Source organism: Xyrauchen texanus, chromosome 12 (genome assembly GCF_025860055.1).
Source record: "Xyrauchen texanus isolate HMW12.3.18 chromosome 12, RBS_HiC_50CHRs, whole genome shotgun sequence".
Taxonomy (NCBI): domain Eukaryota; kingdom Metazoa; phylum Chordata; class Actinopteri; order Cypriniformes; family Catostomidae; genus Xyrauchen; species Xyrauchen texanus.
The window spans coordinates 46,293,431-46,311,770 of record NC_068287.1 but is presented as its reverse complement, the minus strand read 5'-3'; the positions used below and the strand labels follow the sequence as shown (position 1 = coordinate 46,311,770).

At 41.4% G+C, this 18,340-nt stretch overlaps 1 protein-coding gene across 1 annotated transcript in view; it reads left to right on the top strand.

The window, feature by feature from the left end:
- Window positions 1-10,707: 10,707 nt before the first annotated feature.
- LOC127652408 (envoplakin-like) overlaps window positions 10,708-18,340 on the top strand; it is a 24,805-nt gene continuing 17,172 nt past the window's right edge. Inside the window, 1 exon segment of the mRNA XM_052138530.1 lies at window positions 10,708-10,843. Coding sequence (XP_051994490.1) covers window positions 10,803-10,843 — 41 coding nt within the window. The 5' untranslated portion in view covers window positions 10,708-10,802.

Genomic DNA, 18,340 nt, shown 5'->3' with positions numbered 1-18,340 from the left:
TACTCCAAACAGTATAGCAACCACCTAGAAACTACTCCAAACAGTATAGCAACCACCTAGAAACAGCCCCAAACAGTATAGCAACCACCTAGAAACTACCGCAAACAGTATAGCATCCACCTAGAAACTACCCCAAATAGTATAGCAACAGCCTAGAAACTACCCCAAACAGTATAGCAACCACATAGAAACAACCCCAAACAGTATATCAACAGCCTAGAAACAACCCCAAACAATATAGCAACCACCAAAAACTACTGCAAACAGTATAGCAACCACCTAGAAACTACTCCAAACAGTATAGCAACCACATATAAACTACCCCTATCACTACAGCAACCACCTAGAAACTTCCCCAAACAATACAGCAACCACATAGAAACAACCCCAAACAGTATAGCAACCACCTAGAAACTACTCCAAACAGTATAGCAACCACCTAGAAACTACTCCAAACAGTATAGCAACCACCTAGAAACTACTCCAAACAGTATAGCAACCACCTAGAAACAGCCCCAAACAGTATAGCAAACACCTAGAAACTACCCCAAATAGTATAGCAACAGCCTAGAAACAACCCCAAACAATACAGCAACCACCTAGAAACTACTCCAAACAGTATAGCAACCACCTAGAAACTACTCCAAACAGTATAGCAACCACCTAGAAACAACCCCAAACAATATAGCAACCACCAAAAACTACTCCAAACAGTATAGCAACCACATATAAACTACCCCTATCACTACAGCAACCACCTAGAAACTACACCAAACAATACAGCAACCACCTAGAAACAACCCCAAACAGTATAGCAACCACCTAGAAACTACGCCAAACAGTATAGCAACCACCTAGAAACTACCCCAAACAGTATAGCAAACACCTAGAAACTACTCCAAACAGTATAGCAACCACCTAGAAACAACCCCAAACAATATAGCAACCACCAAAAACTACACCAAACAGTCTAACAACCACCTAGAAACAACACCAAACAGTATAGCAACCACCTAGAAACTACACCAAACAGTATAGCAACCACCTAGAAACTACTCCAAACAGTATAGCAACCACCTAGAAACTACTCCAAACAGTATAGCAACCACCTAGAAACTACACCAAACAGTATAGCAACCACCTAGAAACTACTCCAAACAGTATAGCAACCACCTAGAAACTACTCCAAACAGTATAGCAACCACCAAACAGTAGAGCAACCACCTAGAAACTACTCCAAACAGTATAGCAACCACCTAGAAACTACTCCAAACAGTATAGTAACCACCTAGAAACTACTCCAAACAGTATAGCAACCACCTAGAAACTACACCAAACAGTATAGCAACCACCTAGAAACTACTCCAAACAGTATAGCAACCACCAAACAGTATAACAACCACCTAGAAACACCCCAAATAGTATAGCAACCACCTAGAAACTACCCCAAACAGTATAGCAACCACCTAGAAACTACACCAAACAGTATAGCAACCACCTAGAAACTACTCCAAACAGTATAGCAACCACCAAACAGTATAACAACCACCTAGAAACACCCCAAATAGTATAGCAACCACCTAGAAACTACCCCAAACAGTATAGCAACCACCTAGAAACTACTCCAAACAGTATAGCAACCACCTAGAAACTACCCCAAACAGCATAGCAACTGCCTAGCTACCACTCAGAGTCTCTCTGTTTGCATGTTTCGTGTGTGTTTTGCCCAGAGGTTTGTTAGCACAAACACTATTAGACTGAGGCACATATGTAAGCAAACACAGATGTTGTGTAATTAGTCTTGAATCATATTGAGTATCACAGATCCTGCTCAAGTTGACAACATGTGAAGTCATGATCGACACTTGAATATTTTTGCCCATTTCTCTGATTTCACGTTGTATTTAAACACCTTAATAGTTCTTACAGGCTTGTCTAATGACTGTTGACATTTTGACAGAAGCAGCAGAGAATAACTCAGTGATTTCGACTCTCATGTAAATGTGTTTCTTGTGTTGTTTTCTTGTTCTGTCTGTGTTTTGGTGTGCATGTAAACGCATTTAATGACGTCAAACGAGGAGTGATATATTTTGGAACTTGACTGCCATGGTAATTATTACATTTCATTTTTGGCTGTAATAAACTTTTGAATAAGCCAGATGTTTTTCCAAAGTGTGGTATTTGGGCATTTATAGTTCCTTAACTATATTTGCTTTTATTTTACCCAGTATCCAATGAAGAACAGGAGTCATGGGGACGAGTGAAACCGCAGCGTTCAGAATGTGTTTGACTCCTCAATGCTTTACAAGGTCAGTGTGTGTGTGTGTGAGTGTGTGTGTGTGTGAGAGTGCCTATGAAGGGTGTGAATGAGACACACCTGTTTCAACACAATAAATCCCATTTGTGGTCACGACAAACACTGCATTTTCCACTCCATACATGGCATAATTCACAAGATATTGAACTATATTCATATGATATCACACATAATGTACAGGTGACATGTATTCCATAAACATTAATGATGTAATACACACACAGATATGCATACGGTATTCTACTGTGAACTTGACTCATGTTTGTTATGATACTCTGATGTATAATACAGTATGTGTTACAGATGCTTTAAATGATGATAGTTTATTTGATGCCAATGTTGATAATCTAATCAGGGCTATAGAGGAGAAATGCCAGAAATGTTGATGTAATCTCGAGTATAATGAAGAGTCTCTGTTGCTAGTTTTATTATGTTGATATGTCTGAAATCGCCAAGACACCAATTCACACATTTCTAAATGTGATCAAAGGGTCCAAATACTTTGTGTTGTAATTCCGGTCATTTGTGTGTTTGTAATGATGTTAAAAGCATGCGTGAGTAATACAGTATTTATGGTCATAATTACTCCGTAATTGCTGCTCTTTCCCTGTTAATCTGTGTGTGTGTGTGTGTGTGTGTGTGTGTGTGTGTGTGTGTGTGTGTGTGTGTCTCTTTGTTTGACTAGGGTGGATGTACACCTGGATTACATCCAAATTCAACGCTTTCCAATTTATATCAATAAATATTTATTAAACAAACTGTTTTAATGCTTATATTGTGTGTATAAATAGTGTAATGCATTTTAATTATTAGTATTTTTTATAACATATGTATTTATTTATAATTTTTAAATATCTATTTATAAAATGCAATCATTAGCGAATTATTGTTGTTTGAGGGGCTTTCTGAGTAAATATGTATGCAATTAATTGTAATTAATTTGATTAATTAACCGTAAAAATGTGAGTGACCTTTGTGAGATACTGTGTGTGTGTGTGTGTGTGTGTGTGTGTGTGTGTGTGTGTGTGTGTGTGTGTAGAGAGAGAGAGAGAGAGAGAGAACAAAACAGCATAGCTGGGACATCAGCACATTCTGGGACAATTGGAATTCCCTGAATAAAAAACAACATGAACAAACAGCCATACAAAATGGAGACATCTGGAAAAATCACTTTGAACAACTTTATAGTGAAATAAAAATGAACCCAGAACAAACTCAAATATATGAAAAAATGATCAATATGGAACATACAATTGGTAAATACCAAAACCCATTGGACTACCCCATCACAGAAAATGAACTGATTGACAAAATCCAGGCCCTAAAAATCAAAAAAGCAAACGGACCAGATGGCATCCTCAATGAAATGCTGAAGAACACACAGCACACATTAAGATTGGCCTTACTGAAACTGTTCAACTTGGTTCTGAGTGTTGGTCATTTCCCTGACACCTGGAATAGAGGACTCATAACGCCCATATTCAAGAGTGGAGACAAATTAGATCCAAACAATTACAGAGGCATCTGTGTGAGCAGTAATCTGGGGAAGATGTTCTGCAGCATCATCAACACAAGACTCGTTCACTTCCTTACAGAGCACAATGTCCTGAGCAAAGTCAGATTGGATTCTTACCAAATTTTAGAACATCAGACCATATCTTCACCCTACATACCCTGATTGACAAATACATCAACCAAAACAAAACCAAAATATTTGCTTGCTTTGTAGATTTCCAGAAGGCCTTTGATTCAATTTGGCATGAAGGCCTTCTTTCTAAACTTTCAGAAATTGGTGTAGGGGGCAAAACATACAACATCATAAAAACAATGTATTCAAACAATCAATGTGCAATTAAAATGTGCAATAAACAAACGGAGTTCTTCACTCAAGGGCGGGTGTGAGACAGGGCTGCCCACTATCACCGACCCTCTTCAATATTTACATTAATGAATTGGCGAAACTCCTAGAACAATCCGCAGCTCCTGGCCTCACACTACATGACTCCAGTATAAAGTTCCTGCTGTATGCAGATGATCTGGTCCTGCTGTCTCCAACAGAAGAGGGTCTACAGCAGAACCTGGACCTCCTGCATCAGTTCTGTCAGACCTGGGCCCTGACCATTAACCCAACTAAAACCAAAGTAATAACGTTCGAGAAAAGACCCAGATGTCAGGGAAAGAGACAATTTCACCCTTGGTACGACCAAAATTGATCATGCCACAAACTACACTTACCTCGGGCTGAAATTCAGTGCAAACGGAAACCTCAACTTGGCCGTAGAACCTGTTGCATTATATGGCAGTGAAGTTTGGGGTCCTCTCCTAAATCACCAATTTGACAAATGGGACAGAAATCCGATTGAAGCCCTGCATACAGAGTTCTGTAAGAGTGTCCTGAGAGTACAGAGGAACACACCGAACAATGCATGCAGGGCAGAATTAGGCCAATACCCTCTATTAATCCACATTGAGAAACGAGCAGTTACATTCTGGAAACATCTAAAACTGAGTGACCCCAACTCTTATCATTTAAAAGCCCTTAAAGACCATGAAGTGAACGCTGAGAAGAGTCCCATCATCCAGCTGGTCCTGAGACTCCACACACAGACAATAATCAGCCTCAGGACACGGACACCCTCATCCACACAATCCGGCACAAACACATGATGAACACACAAAAAGAAAAGTACAGAACTTATTGGAATGAAACAACACAAAAACAAAGTAAACTACAATGTTATTTGACCCTAAACAGAGATTACACGACAGCAGAATACCTGAGTACAGTCAGAGACCACAAACTGAGGAAACACATGACGAGATACAGACAGACAGACAGACAGACAGCACTGGAGATAGAGAAGGGCAGATACAGACAGACAGACAGACAGACAGACTATAGAGAAGGGCAGATACAGACAGACAGACAGACTATAGAGAAGGGCACAGACAGACAGACAGACAGCACTGATGATAGAGAAGGGCAGATACAGACAGACAGACAGACAGACAGACTATAGAGAAGGGCACAGACAGACAGACAGACAGCACTGATGATAGAGAAGGGCAGATACAGACAGACAGACAGACAGACTATAGAGAAGGGCAGATACAGACAGACAGACAGACTATAGAGAAGGGCACAGACAGACAGACAGACAGCACTGATGATAGAGAAGGGCAGATACAGACAGACAGACAGACTATAGAGAAGGGCAGATACAGACAGACAGACAGACTATAGAGAAGGGCAGATACAGACAGACAGCACTGATGATAGAGAAGGGCAGATACAGACAGACTATAGAGAAGGGCAGATACAGACAGACAGACAGACTATAGAGAAGGGCAGATACAGACAGACTATAGAGAAGGGCAGATACAGACAGACAGACAGACAGACTATAGAGAAGGGCAGATACAGACAGACAGACAGACTATAGAGAAGGGCAGATACAGACAGACAGACAGCACTGATGATAGAGAAGGGCAGATACAGACAGACAGACTATAGAGAAGGGCAGATACAGACAGACAGACAGACAGACAGACAGACTATAGAGAAGGGCAGATACAGACAGACAGACAGCACTGATGATAGAGAAGGGCAGATACAGACAGACAGACAGACAGACAGACAGACTATAGAGAAGGGCAGATACAGACAGACAGACAGCACTGATGATAGAGAAGGGCAGATACAGACAGACAGACAGACTATAGAGAAGGGCAGATACAGACAGACAGCACTGATGATAGAGAAGGGCAGATACAGACAGACTATAGAGAAGGGCAGATACAGACAGACAGACAGACTATAGAGAAGGGCAGATACAGACAGACAGACAGACAGACTATAGAGAAGGGCAGATACAGACAGACAGACAGCACTGGCTATAGAGAGGGCAGATACAGGCAGAGCTGATACCCAGAGAGGGCAGGTTATGCCCGTACTGTAACCAAGGACAAATAGAAACAGAGCTGCACTTCTTAACCACCTGCCCTCATTATAATAACATTCCCAAACACTTCTTTCCCAAATTTGAAATTATTTGTCCCAACTTCAAAACGGTGAAGAATGATGCACAAGCTCAATATTTACTTGGTGAACAAAAAGACAAAATACATCAATTCCTGCCACAAAAAGAGAGAAGAGTCGACCAAACAGTGATGCACCCATTTACACTCACACACACACTCACACTCACACACACACACTCACACTCACACACTCACACACACACTCACACTCACACTCACACACACACACTCACACACACACACTCACACTGACACTCACACACACACACTCACACACACACACTCACACACTCACACACACACACTCACACTCACACACACACACTCTCACACACACACTCACACACTCACACACACACACACACACTCACACACACACACTCACACTCACACAAACATACTCACACACACACTCACACATACACACACACTCACACACACACACACACACTCACTCACAGTCACACACTCTTGTACACACACAAACACCACTGAAAGTATATATATACACTGTTTATTTTATTTATTTTTTCCCTGTTTTTACACACTTGTTCAATACAGAATTTGTTCTACTCTGTTATTTTTCATGCTCATATAAATGCTTTGGCAATACAATGTACAATTTGTCATGCCAATAAAGCTCATTTGAATTAAATTGAGTGTGTTCACTGTGAGGTGGAGACAGAAGAACACTTCCTGTTGCACTGTGATCACAACATCCCATCTGTCTATTTACACAATTACCACAAATAGCACCACATTGTACGGCATTACCAAATCATGAAACATTAAGACAAAGTTTGGTAAAAAAAAAATAAAGAAGTATTTATTGATTGATATTTTCTTTATGTACTATATAATCATTATTTTGTTCATTGCTCATGTAATGGCCAATGCTGCACCAGTCATGCTAATAAAGCTCATTTGAATTTGAGGGAGAGAGAGAGAGAGAGAGAGAGAGAGAGAGACCACAACACAAAGTGGACAAAATCTCCAATTGCAATAAGGCCAAAGTCACACATCTATAGCTGAAATTGAACAAAATAAATCAACAAAGGAAGGAACAATACATACATGCAAATTAAAAAAATAAATCAATTACATCAAATATTAAATCATATATTATCATTCTAAATATCTGAAAGTATGAAATCTTAAAGTCAACATGAACGGCCAATCGTAACCCGTTTTACTTGAATGTGACACATCTCCAAGGATATGTAATTCGGTAGAAATAGGGTAGGGTGGGGATTTATTTTTTCAATTGGGAATTGATTGGAAGGTGTAAAGTGTCCAATAACAGGACGGTTACTGGGATTAAGCGAGTAGTATTCAGCTGGTCATGTGATTCAAACATGGCCGCCCCCATAAGGAGACCCTCTCCATGTAGAATAAACCCGCTTTTATAAGGTGTCTGATATGACTGGCTCGTGATTTCCTCCATATATCGCAAAATTAAGAATTCGTGTCTTTTCATGTCAATTCAAATGTTTTAAATATGCACACCACAAAATGACATATGAATCCCATGTGTTGTTGTTTTGATCTGTATTCACACAAGGGTTGTAAACACTGAGACGTGTCCCGGCTGAAGCACACTACAGTAATTATGAGAGCAGCACTAATGTACGATAACAAGCTGCCTCGTGTTGGTTTGGGCAGGTCTGCTCTTGTGTGTTAATGTGACCCCGAGCCATTCCCAAAGATTTTACTCCATATGTCTGAGACACAAGAAAATGTTTGTCACTCGGGGTCAGACATCACAGTGCCTTTAGATAACCCTCACAACACTCAAATGTCTTAATTACAGTCTGTATGAGTGTAGACAGCGAGCGGGTGAATACCGTGACTGTTTTTGGCATGATGATAAAAGAGTGAAAGACGGAGAGCGAGAGTCATATCACTCATTTGACTGGATGAACAGCATTCCTCACTTTCACAACACAGACACACAAAACACTCAGTTTGACACCCAGAAATTCATTAAATAGGAGAAATTGCAGAATGTGACAATTACAAACGTTTGAATATCTTTAAAGTGTCATTTTTGCTCAATGACTTTGAATCAACTGGTGTCTTGGTGATTTTTACACTTTAACACTTTAAGCACCTTTTTATTGTTTCAAATGTTGAAATGACACATGTAATGACATTCAGACATTTTTAAGGGTCAATTAAATGTCCAATTACGTTTTAGGGCCACTACATGTGCAGTAGTAAGCATTGAATCATTATAAATAGAAAGCTGGACTCAAAAGTATTCAGTCTAATTCATTGATGAATAAATATCATAATTCCTCTAGCTCACTGGTTATTTGGGTTAATCTTTGATTTGTTGAGTCTATTAGGGTGAATGATGGCTAGACTGCTATTGGGAGCAACTTGGAGTTCAGTGTCTTTCCCAAGGACACTCCGGTATGTGGAGTCATATGGGCCGGGAATCGAACCGCCAACCCTGTGATTGGCAGCTGACCCGCTCTACCACCTGAGCCACAGCCGCCCATTCATGCCGCCTTATCTCATAGAATGGACGTTCCGATAACAACATTTTAGTTGTACGTGCTTGTGGCAGAGCGGAGGGCGGGGCCAGGTCGTGATCCTACACACCCGGTCCCTTATCAGGCTAATCAAGCCTCCGAGAGGGATAAAGGCCGCCTGCGGAGGATGTTGCGGGAGAGAGAGAGAGATAGTTTACAGACATGTCCGTCATGTGTGTGTTTGTCTGTTAAGTTTATCATTAAAACTATTATTTATATTGTCAAGCCGGTTCTCGCCTCCTCCTTTCCATTGAACTGCTTTACACTGGTGCCGAAATCCGGGAAGGAGGAGGGATACGGCGTAGTAGAGTTCTCGCCACTACAGTCCACCCCAATGGAGCAGCCCCCATCTGCAGGGGGACGAGGAGCCCGGCCGCCTGGAAGCAGACGACGGCCGCCGACCGCGAGGGGAGAAGGGGCTCCTAACCGACCGCATGGAGCGGTCAGGGATGCTGCCAGGGGCGGAGGAGTCCCCTACCAGACCGCGAGGGGAGAAGGGTCTCCTAACGGACTGCGAGTGGGGAGGGGCTCGCTGCCGACCGCCTGGAGCGGGAGAACCGCTGCCAGGGGTGGGGAGACTCCTTCTGTTCCCCAAGAATGTGGCAGGGCATTCTGTCCATCAGGGGCTGGAGGTCTGCCTCCGATCCGCCCGTAGAGGCGCGGCTGTCATCCGTTAGAGGGTGGAGGAGTGGCCGAGGAACAAGCTGCGGCGTATCGGAGAACTGGCGAGTAAGTGTTTTTTTTGTTTTATCTCTCTCTCCTCTCTCTCTCTCTCTCTCTCTCTCTCACTGCAGCTCTGCGTTGGCCTTTTCCCTCTCATTTCAATTTTACAGTGTTTTTTTGGGGGGGGGTACTACACTGTTACAGGAAGTACCCCCATTTAATTATTTCTGTTTCCCTCCCCTTGTCCCCTCCCTCGTTCAGGTGGATGGGGATGACCTACCGGCAGACGGGGCTTCGGGCACGCCCCTCCCCAGGGAAAGGGGGGGGGGGTGTATGTCATGCCGGGGGCTCCCCTGCCTGAAAGAACAAGGGAGGAATGTGACATGGCAGAGGGCGGGGCCGGGACCGGGTCGTGATTCTACACACCCGGTCCCTTATCAGGCTAATCAAGTCTCCGAGAGAGATAAAGGCCGACTGCAGAGGATTGATTAGCCTGATAAGGGACCAGGTGTGTATGATCACGACCCGGCCCCGCCCTCCGCCATGCCACAGTGCTGCATTGTACATTTCGCCGCAGTTTTGGTGTTTAGGTGTTGATTAGGGTAAGGATGTATGATTTGTTTACCTCTCATTTGCTTTTACACTATTTGTGTACACTATATTCGTACACAATAGCGCCACTTGTGGCAACATCGAGAATGCAGCGCGGATCTGACACATTTTGGAACACAACTACACACAAAATAAACCTTTTTGTAAGAGTATTTTACGGCTTTAGTGTGAAATGACTGTATGAATGTGATTTCTATCTGTTGAAAATGGATTCATTCATTCAAAAGCAGCACAGACAGGAACTTTGTGTTATTTAAGATATTAAAATTTGACATTTATGATGTCTTTTCCAGAGCAACTTCCATCATGTGCTTTATCTTCACATATGAGACCGGTTTGATCAACGGCTGGCAATAATTATCTCACTGGTGTAACTGGTGTAAGACTGGCCTGTGTTCTGTCATATGTGCAGATCAGTGCAAAGAATGGAGAAGAGGAATAGATTGAAAGAGCAATTCAGAGAGGAACAGGTATTGCCAGTCCACCTGCAGTGACTGAATGTGACACACCTGTTTCAGTGGGTTGAGCTACAACAGGTGACAAACCCATAACAGAAGAGACAAGACACTGGGACAGCAGAGAGCGAGACTGACCCAGAGAGAGACAGATCACTCACAGCCAAGGGTCTCAGGATGTTTAAGAAGAAGGAGTACAGCCCAGTGAAGGCCAGCCAGTAAGTTACACTCGTTCTTTCATCCGCTGTTCATGTTCTTTCACTGATCGTGGTCCCTCATATAGTCTGTTTACCCTCAGTTTAGCAAACGCTTAATGAATAATATGATATTTAAGTACATAAGCAGCACTCACATGGACAGGTGTTTTTAGATCGTTGTTTAAGGGATTTCCAAACTATTGACAGCTAGAAATTATAAAAATGTATGATGACTTTTACAACATCTTTCCATGTTCATTTATTTGATCATTTTTTAAATTATTTCTTATGGGCGTTTTCACATAACTGTTATACTTGATGTCATTTAATGACATTCAGACTTTTTAAAGTGTGACTTTAATGTCTAAATATTTTTTGGGGGCCCTTTTTATATTTATATAATTATTATACCTTTTCTTAATATTATTATTATTAAATGTAGACATTTTAAGTAGTTTTAGGGGTCACTGTAATACATTTAAATTGCTGTTTTTATATTTAAATTATTATACTTTTTTTAATTATTATTATTATTAAATTGAGACATTTTTAAGTGTGACTGAAGCGTCCAAATACCTTTTGTTGGTCACTGTGGCACATTTGAATGGACCTTTAATTATTATACCTTTTTACCATTATTATTATTATTATTATTATTATTAAGTTGAGACATTTGTTAACTGTCCAAATGCATTTTTTGCATTTTATATAACAGTTATAATTTTTTTAAATTGTATTTTATGACATTCAGACATTTTTAAAAGTGACATTTAAGTGTCCATATACATTTTTTGGAGGCCAGTATAGTTCATATCACAGATTTTGGCATTTTAAAAATGATGTTATTATGTAAAGGTTATTTAAATGAATTATTGAATTGAATTCAGTTCTATATGCCTCTGGGAACCCCTGCTCAACATAACATGCTTCTTACTACAAGTTACGGTAGAGTAGAAAGACAAATCACAGCCTTTACAGTATGTATTCAACCTTTGACCCTGGAAGTTATACTGCACTAGAGTGTGTTTGTGATAACACTCGGTGACTGATGTGATTTATATTTATGGCTGGGATGGGCGGTATCACTCACACACACACACACTCATACATAACACACACACACACACACACACACACACACACACACACAGTGGTTGAGTAAGCTGGTCATTATCTTAAATGAACCGACAGGATGATTCAGGACACGTCTTGTATCACCTGCAGGGGTTTATTTTGAGATAAAGACCGGATGACTACATTATCCTGCTTATTAAACCACTAGATTGACATGAAATATAGATTTGTTGAAATGATTTGATCGTTTGAGAGTAAAGTGATGTGAGAGAGGTGAATCTGCGGTATGACAGCAGAACGCCGCCGTCGACCAATCACAATGAAGTACTCCAGAGAGCCGTTTAGAAATGGACAACTAGTCATTTATTGTCAGCACAACAGACAATACCAGGAACAGTACGGAAGATAAATAAACAATAGGGTCGTTGACATCTGAAATACTGAACTTGATCTGAAACTGTTTTAAACTACTTTAAATGTGATGCGTGCAGTTTTTCATTGAGAGACTACATTGAATATTTAAACTTGTATTTGACACCGCTGGACTATTTCAATGAACTGCTGAAAGTTAATATTGATGTCTAACTGCCGATGTCACAACTGTGCAATAGACAATAAACATCACAAGACTATAAGTATGAACTAAACGTGGAGGTCTGGGTATCTCAGCGAGTATTGACGCTGACTATCACAACTGGAGTCATCAGTTCGAATCCAGGGAGTGCTGAGTGACTCCAGCCAGGTCTCCATAGCAACCAAATTGGCCCGGTTGCTAGGGAGGGTAGAGTCACATGGGGTAACCCCCTCGTGGTCGCTATATGTGGTTCTGTGTGTGTGTGTGTGTGTGTGTGTGTGTGTGTGTGTGTGTGTGTGTGTGTGTGTGTGTGTGTGTGTGTGTGTGTGTGTGTGTGTGTGTGTGTGTGTGTGTGTGTGTGTAGTGGTTAGCGCGCTGCGCTACGAACCTGGCGACCTGAGTTCGATTCCCGCTGGCTAACACCAGTGACGATTATCTGAACCGGTCCCCTAGGTCGACTCAGCCTAAAATGAGTACCTGGTGCGGTGTGTAAAACATCGCCACTGGGGGAGACAAAGGCGGTCGGGCGTGCTGCTGGCCACCCACCACCCCCTCTTGTACTGTTCCGGCCTTCATAGGTGCTCGCTAACAGCACTTGCCCCTACAGTCTGTTAAGGCTAAATAGGGGGTCTTTGGTGTGTGTGCGTGCGTGCGTTCTGCATTGTGTGTGTATGAATGTGTGTGTGTCCGCGCGTGTGTGTTCTGCATTGTATGTGTGTGTGCATGTATGCATATTTGTGAGTGTGTGTGTGTGTGTGTGTGTGTGTGTGTGTGTGTGTGTGTGTGTGTGTGTGTTTTGCACTGAATATGTTTTAGAGTCTCACTTTGTAATTTCTGTCTGTCTGTTTTTTTTTTTTTTTTATTAAATGACCGAATATCATGGGAGGGTTAATATGTATGCTTAAATATGTGGTATCCAAATAGCAGTGTGGATGTAAGTGTTGTTATCTCACGGTGTCTCAAGGCTGGGGGTGTTCTGATGGATTTCATGTGTATTTGCAATACATATGTGAGCTTAGGAACTATATTAGAGCACAAACTGAGGAACAGAAACTGTCCTTACATTGTGTTTTGTGTGTCTTGTGATACACGTTTATTCACTGAGTCACAGCTATTCTTTCACACTGATGCAGTTCAGCTAATCAGGTCATAGCGTGTGTTTCATGCATCCGGTTGAACACACATCTGTATGAGAGCTGAGACGAACACAAAACAGCGTGCACCCCCTCTTACATCACACTCACTTGTTTACTTAGCTGTGGGGACTTACCAAAGACTTCCTTTGTTTCTATATAAAGCCAGTTGTACTTACTATAGAGTAACTCAAACACACAGCCGAACCCGGAGAGACAACACTGGCATTTTATGAAGCATTTTCCCAAATGTTGTCTAATGAAGGGCTTTATAGCTCATTTCTGGAGACAATTTCCTCCCCAAAAGAACAAGGTTTGCGCTGTTGTGTGTAGTAACCGGCCCATGTAAAATGGGTGTGTTACTCAGGACCGCTGCGGCCCGTCAGTGTGTATTTCTAGGTGTGTGTTTGATCTGGAATTGATCGTATTGTCTCGGATTGAGAATGTGAGTTATTTGTTCACTCGAATGAGTCAGTACTGCGATGATTGTTTGATAATTGTTGAGGGATTCTCCTTCTACTGTAAAAAGTGAAAGTGTGCAGTACATTGGAATTCCTGTCATTGTTTACTCACCCTCATGTTGTTCTAAACCCATATGACTTTCTCTATTCTGTGGAGCACAAAAGCAGATGTTAGACAGAATGTTAGCCTGTTACTTTCAGTGGTGTAATCTAATGCTGATTTGAACTGGAATAAACCATCTAATTTTGATGTTACCATGTCAAGCGCATGTTTAGATGAGCTAAAACTAAGGTTAGCTTATAACTTAAAACCAACTTTAATGTATAGTTTAGAGTTGCTAGGAGGATTCTGTGTTGACGACTGAACGTCTAAAGGTCAAATAAACGAACTGTAACGTTGCTGTTACGTCGAACAATGGCCTTAATGGTCGGAAGTCAGATCTATAAAAGTAATAATCCACATCCGACTTTGTTCTTACTTGCATCCGAGACAATCTTACTTCAGCTCAAAGGTCATAAAAAACACTATTTGCCATGGGGGTTGGAAAAATAGCCTTGTTTGCCCTTTAAAATAGTTGCATCCATGGCAAACGTTTCTTAGATTTCTCTGAAAACAAGACAAAATATCTTTTTTCATTTTGCTTCTCCAAATGTATCTCGTTTTAACCTCCTGAGACCCCATATCCATGTGCGTGGACATTACGTTTTGGTTTTCGCTATAGGTTATGCATGATTTAATTTAATTTAACCCAACCAGTTCAGGAGACTCTGTGCTGTCAGTGAAGGGTTAAACTCATGTGACAGAACAACATGGTGCTGACCACAGCAGAGTTTGTCTTTGGGAGAAACACCAACAAAACTACATCTGGTGAGAAACCTCATTAAGTTTTTACACTGAAACCTGTTTGAGTCAAAAGTTTAGTTTAGAGTCTCTAGTTTCATCCGATATGCCATTTTATACATTTAAGCAATTTATCGCGAAACGCCGCTCTGTTAAACACAATGACCATGTATGTGGACTATAGGCTCATTTTCCTAAAATATCCAATATTCACTGTGCTCACATTGAGAATAAATTGCTTCATCCATAAGATGAATAATTTTGTTTTATATGGAGTTATGATGAAAATAAGGAGCATTTCTAACTATTCTGAGACCAGTGCAGACAGACAGCACACTGCAGGTTAAGTCATGCACTAAATAGGGAGCAAGGGAGCATCCTATAGCTCTCTATAACTGTTCTGAGACCAGTGCAGACAGACAGCACACTGGAGGTTAAGTCATGCACTAAATAGGGAGCAAGGGAGCATCCTATAGCTCTCCTATAACTGTTCTGAGACCAGTGCAGACAGACAGCACACTGGAGGTTAAGTCATGCACTAAATAGGGAGCAAGGGAGCATCCTATAGCTCTCCTATAACTGTTCTGAGACCAGTGCAGACAGACAGCACACTGGAGGTTAAGTCATACACTAAATAGGGAGCAAGGGAGCATCCTATAGCTCTCTATGCAGTTAAGTGCGTTCACTCCTAAAATCTGATCAAAAGTTCAGTTTCAGGCTGCAGATGATGTTTGGATCACTCAACATGTTTGACACACATGGGACAATGATCATCAGTACATAGATTCACCATTTATAATGCGTAGTGTCTATGTAGAGTGTATGTAGTGTCTATGTAGAGTGTATGTAGTGTGTATGTATTGTCTGTGTAGTGTGTATGTAGTGTCTGTAGTGTGTATGTAGTGTCTGTGTAGTGTGTCTGTGTAGTGTCTGTGTAGTGTGTATGTAGTGTCTGTAGTGTGTATGTAGTGTCTGTGTAGTGTCTGTGTAGTGTGTATGTAGTGTCTGTGTAGTGTCTGTGTAGTGTCTGTGTAGTGTCTGTGTAGTGTGTATGTAGTGTCTGTGTAGTGTGTCTGTGTAGTGTCTGTGTAGTGTGTATGTAGTGTCTGTAGTGTCTGTGTAGTGTGTGTAGTGTCTGTGTACTGTCTGTGTAGTGTGTATGTAGTGTCTGTGTAGTGTCTGTGGTAGTGTGTGTAGTGTGTGTACTGTCTGTGTAGTGTGTTTAGTGTCTGTGTACTGTCTGTGTAGTGTGTATGTAGTGTCTCTGTAGTGTCTGTGTAGTGTGTGTAGTGTGTGTACTGTCTGTGTAGTGTGTATGTAGTGTCTGTAGTGTGTATGTAGTGTCTGTGTAGTGTCTGTGGTAGTGTGTGTAGTGTGTGTACTGTCTGTGTAGTGTGTATGTAGTGTCTGTAGTGTGTATGTAATGTCTGTGTAGTGTGTTTAGTGTCTGTGTACTGTCTGTGTAGTGTGTATGTAGTGTCTGTGTAGTGTCTGTGTAGTGTGTGTAGTGTGTGTACTGTCTGTGTAGTGTGTATGTAGTGTCTGTAGTGTGTATGTAGTGTCTGTGTACTGTCTGTGTAGCGTGTATGTAGTGTCTGTGTAGTGTGTGTACTGTCTGTGTAGTGTGTATGTAGTGTCTGTAGTGTGTATGTAGTGTCTGTGTAGTGTGTGCAGTGTCTGTTTACTGTCTGTGTAGTGTGTATGTAGTGTCTGTGTAGTGTGTATGTAGTGTCTGTGTACTGTCTGTGTAGTGTGTGTGTAGTTTCTGTGTAGTGTCTGTGTAGTGTGTATGTAGTGTCTGTGTAGTGTGTCTGTGTAGTGTGTGTCTGTGTAGTGTCCGTATACGTAGGCATGTGTAGTGCTCACTAGTAGCAGGTAGTCTGGTCAGTACCGGATGGGAGACTCCTGTGTAAACCAGGTGTCTACTGTAGTGTGTGTAGGTGGTCATGGGTGCTCAGTGGTCTGTGTAGTGTCTCAGTGTAGTGTCCTATGTAAGTGTCTGATGTAACGGTCTGACTCTATGTAGTCATTAAGTGCCTAGTGCCTCTGTGTAGTGTGGTTACTGTAGTGTCCTGCCTGTAGTGTCTGCTGTCAGTGTCTGCTAGTAGCTCATCGCTGTAGTGTCTGTGTAGTGTCTGTGTAGTGTCTGTGTAGTGTGTGTGTGTGTGTGTGTGTAGTGTCTGTGTAGTGTCTGTGTGTGTGTGTAGTGTCTGTGTGGTGTGCTATGTAGCTGTCTGTCGTAGTCATCCAGGTGGATGCTGCATACTGGTGGTGTGTCTGTGTAGATGTCTCTGTAGTGTCTATGTAAAGTGTTTGAGTTTGAGTAGTGCTATATAAATGTAACTGTGTAGTGTCTGTTGTTGTGTCTATGTAGTGTGTCTGTGTAGTGTCTGTGCAGTGTAATAACATCACTTTGAGTATGATATATAAACAAGACTGGCCAGATGATCGGCATAAACTTGAAGAAAGACAAAGAGCAACAGAAAGCAGCCGCCCAAAATATCAACGATACAAAGTGTCCTGATGCTGCTGTAGTAGCGCCACACGCTTGACTGTTTAAAGAGAATGAACCGCCCGCGCTCTGGGTGTAACTATCAGGTCTGTCTGCGCGCAAGTCTCAATGAACTGGAATCTCTTCCTGCTGTGCGGAGATTCCTGGAGAAGAGGCACAATTCCAAGAGCGCCACATCCACATTCCTCAAGACACTCCCAGACACCTGTCACTCTCTCTCTCGAGAGAGGGTGTGTCCACCTGTGTCACCGAGCAGGAATCTCGGGACAATAGAGCGTTAATGAGAGACGGGGTGAGGGAAGGTTGAGTGATTGACAGATGGAGAATTCAGGTGAGGCAGGAAGTGTTTGATGGATGTAGTTTTAGGGATTTTTCTGAAATGACTCTGGAGTTCTTGTTCGGCCTGTTATGTGCTTAATCTTGGGTGTTGTCTATCAACATAAAGTCTGGTTCACATTTCTGGCCAAGAACCGCCGACTTCCACGAGAAGAGTTCAGCTGTAATTCAATGACTGACTCTGTGTTTCATAAATCTGTGATCTCTAACCAAACACTCCTTACACCCCGTCCCGTCTACAGATGTTCAATTTATTAAATACTGTATTCATGAAAAATGTAGAGGTGAAAGTGCTGCATTGGGCTTCGATTATTGGAGTATTTGGCTGATGATTAATTGTCAAAAATATTTTTAATCGATTTTCCCATTTCAGTTTCAACACAAAATTAAATCAATTAATGTACTGTGTCATTATTTAATTACATTAAATTAATCAAACTTCACAAATTTAGTTTTTGTTGTTTTATTATTTTGTTAAAATTACTCTTAAAATATAATGGAACTTTTATAAAAGTGAAATATGTCAATCTTTAAATTATTATTTTGAGTGTAATTGTAATTATTAGGATCAATTGTCTGTTTTTTGA